The sequence below is a fragment of the Capsicum annuum genome, chromosome 10, assembly GCF_002878395.1.
Source record: "Capsicum annuum cultivar UCD-10X-F1 chromosome 10, UCD10Xv1.1, whole genome shotgun sequence".
NCBI classification, from domain to species: domain Eukaryota; kingdom Viridiplantae; phylum Streptophyta; class Magnoliopsida; order Solanales; family Solanaceae; genus Capsicum; species Capsicum annuum.
Window position 1 is genome coordinate 33,061,543 of NC_061120.1, and position 3,407 is coordinate 33,064,949.

At 34.5% G+C, this 3,407-nt stretch overlaps 1 protein-coding gene across 1 annotated transcript; it reads left to right on the top strand.

The window, feature by feature from the left end:
* The first annotated feature begins 2,448 nt into the window (after nt 1-2,448).
* Nucleotides 2,449-3,138, top strand: LOC107845221. Its single transcript, XM_016689456.2, has 2 exons — nt 2,449-2,746; nt 2,841-3,138. The coding sequence occupies exons 1-2, from the start codon at nt 2,527-2,529 to the stop codon at nt 2,933-2,935; spliced, it is 315 nt and encodes a 104-aa protein (XP_016544942.1). The 5' UTR covers nt 2,449-2,526; the 3' UTR covers nt 2,936-3,138.
* The last annotated feature ends 269 nt before the right edge of the window (nt 3,139-3,407 follow it).

The following is a 3,407-nucleotide window of genomic DNA, read 5'->3' on the forward strand; positions in this document are numbered from 1 at the left end:
TTTAACTGTGCACTGTCGATTAAGAGAGTTATGGTATAAAAAAATAACATTCTTTTTTATAGCACTTACTTTTTTTGTCTTCCGGTTAGTATCCAATATCACATTAGAGTTTGGCTAATTCAAATTCAGGTGTGTGAATTCCCATGTTGTAGCAAACCACTCAACAAAAAGGGCAATTGCATACACATGGCTTGAACTTGAGATATTTGATTAAAGACGAAAAGGTAATTATTGTCCCCATCATATCCTTGGTTGGTTAGAGCACTTATATCACATGTTGACTTCAAAGACTTTGGTAACCATAAAAGGCAAAACATTTAAAGAACTGTTGAATATTTCAGCTGAAAATAATATGGATTCCTCTAATGGTCAACAACAAAATGTTCCTATGAGAAAGATGACTAAATAGTTAATAGGAAAGAGAGTAGACACACAAATTCATTTAGTTGTAAGAAGTGGGAATCTTTAATTGGCTTGCGAGATTATTACTAGTTGTAGTGAAGGAGAATTCGTTTGACACCCCGACATTGATTCAACAGAAGAGTTTATAGTATATTAAACACCAAAATCTGGTGCAAGAATTTGTGCAACATATCCAAAGGCAAGCAAGAGGAAAACTCTTCAAAGGGGGCCATCCTGACATTAACGCGATTAAAAGGTAGTAGGATTTTTCGACACTCTTATAATGAGTAAAGTTTTCCACTCTTTTCTTCTAACTGATCTGCATATACAAATAAAAACATAAAAGTTAATATTATGGTTCATTTAAAGTAGTAGCATTTTGGCTAATTTGATTCTAAATTAAGCAAACAAGTCAAGATAATTTCATATTTGTAGATTATATGCAAAAACAGAAAAAGATAGGAGCCACTCAATAACAGTCACTGAACTAGAAGAACTGGTAAAACAACTTGAATCTGGAAAGGTTAAAGTGGACAGTGACGTTGCCCTGTCAATACTGTCAAGAATACAACAACAACATACCCAGTGTATTTCCACCTAGTGGGGTCTGGGAAGGGTAGAGTGTACGCAGACCATACCACTAACTCAGGAGAAGTAGAGAGCCTGTTTCCGATAGACCCCCGGCTTAGGACCGATACCCATAGACCAACCCAAATATAAGTGTATATAACTAGTGTGGTACACAAGACAAACTAACAGAATACCAAACACAAAAGATAAGTACATATATAAACTAGTACGATAAGCAAAATAAACTAACACCGCTAGCCACGAACAAAAAACTCCAACCCCCAAGGAGCGCACCCCTACTATTACCGACGCCCTCCCACCCCTAACCCTCTACCCTAATCCGCTTCCTCCACACCTTCCTATCAAGGGTTATGTCCTCTGTTGTTAGCTGTAACTGCTCCATATCATGCCTAATAGTTGTAACTGTCAAGAATATTGGACAAAAATGGAGATGGAAAAATAAGAGAAGAAGAGTTCATCAAGGGATCCAAGAAGTTGATACAGGAAGAAGAGAACAATTCCAACTCGAAGAAAATTCTTGATAAGGCAAAAGTTCATCTCCTTTTTCTGTCTGACACTAGGGGCTAGTTTTGTAACCAAAAAGATCACTTTTAGTTGGTCAAACAAAAAGAATATAGTTGAAAGAAGCTGGAATATGATTACGATTAGTTTGAGCTAGTAAATTGATTCACTTTGCAACTGCATATATATGCAGGTAGTTAAGGCATACACATAGGGACAGCAAAAAGAGAGTTAAAATTGAGGAACTCGTACCAAGAGTTTTGAAGAAAATTCAAAACCAAGTAATTAAATTCGGGGACCTTCTAAAAGATGATGGTAGCCCCAACATTAAATCCATTAAAAGGTATGAAATATTCTCTCAAGTTTTAAATCATATTTTTAATGGACTTAGAATCTATAACATCTCAAATGAGAACTTTTACAAGTTCATAAGGATCAATATCTCACTAATCCTTATTATCTGATTGTGTTTTATTACAGGCTCTTTCGTAAGTTCGATGATGATCATAACAGTTATTTAACACCATCAGAACTGGAGAAGCTAACGGGAAATGTCAACTTCAAAGAGGCACACCTGAATCAGAAAGCCTCTGTAGAGGAAATCATGAAGGATTTTGATCAAAATGATGATCACATGATCGATGAAAATGAGTTTCTCCGTGGTGTGACATATTGACTACATAATGCCAACTACCAAAGAACATCATGATATGGTAATATATATTCTAGCCAAATTTGTGTGATGTATGTACTAGTAGAGGCGAAGTTAAGGTTTTGAGTTTATGAGTTCTGAATTCTAGAAAAAGAAAAAATGACTTACTAGTTTTGGATAAATTATCTATATAATATTATGCTATTGCATTCTGCTGGACCCATTAAGGAAACTATTGCCCCACCTGTGTACTAGATATTTGGACTAATAAGGTATGTTGGAACTGATTGTCTACAGGTGATGTGGGGAAAAGTCGACAAGATCTTGAATGAAGCAGTAAGAGGAAACCATGGACTTTTCAACCAGTCTTCGGTGTTAAAATGGGTATTCTACAAGTCTATGTTGCAAGTGATTTTGGGCATTACTATGTAAGTGCTGATCCAATCATGGATAACATTACACGACTGACGCAGGCAATTGGAATGCCTTCTTTCTTCCTATCATTTGTCATAGTACCTCTTCCTGTCAATGCAAGAACTGCCTTTATTGTCCTCAGCAAAATAGCAGAGTTCCACAACTTCATCTTTGACATCTTTAGAGGTCTACATCTCTTCTCTTTATTTTATCGCGAAACCTCTAGTGAAGTACTTAACTTTTTCTATTTCTGTTCTTTAATTTGGTGTTTTACAAGCAGATCTATGTAGAGGTGATCATGAACAACATTATGGGGATATCAACTGTGTTAACTGTATTATATGGAAAGGACTTGAGATGAGAGTATTTAGCTGAAGTATTGGTATCTATGGTGATCTGTTCTGTAATTGGCACTTTTGCTTTCATTTATACCACTTATCCACTTTGGACTTGTACTGTAGCTTTCTTGTTTTATCCTATTGCACTTATACATTATTTATCCAAGATAATCGTTACAAATTTTCTTTGATATTCAATTATGATGATGTAATTGAGTGGTTGGAGCGAATCTTAGAATATTGAAGGTTTTGTGTTTAAATTTGAGTTTGGAGTTTGAAGATACTAGTTAATATCAAAAATTTAATTTTGAAGTTTAATATTCAATGTATTTTTGATATGCTTGTGAATTACAATGTTTAATTAGTCATGTTGTGTTAATGATATATGAATTGAATAAATATTGGATTGTAAGTTATGCCTAAAGGAACAACTAACTTTGAGCTAAAATTAGAATCTATAATTTGTTATTGAAAATTGATGGGCCCCACTAAATTAAAAAAATTAAAAA

What these genes read in the sequence shown, in the direction of transcription:
- LOC107845221 (XM_016689456.2), top strand. Translation starts at nt 2,527, where the DNA reads ATGGGTATTCTACAAGTCTATGTTGCAAGTGATTTTGGGCATTACTAT. An exon ending in CATCTTTGACATCTTTAGAG is followed by an intron (nt 2,747 to 2,840) that starts GTCTACATCTCT and finishes TTTTACAAGCAG; the next exon opens with ATCTATGTAGAGGTGATCAT.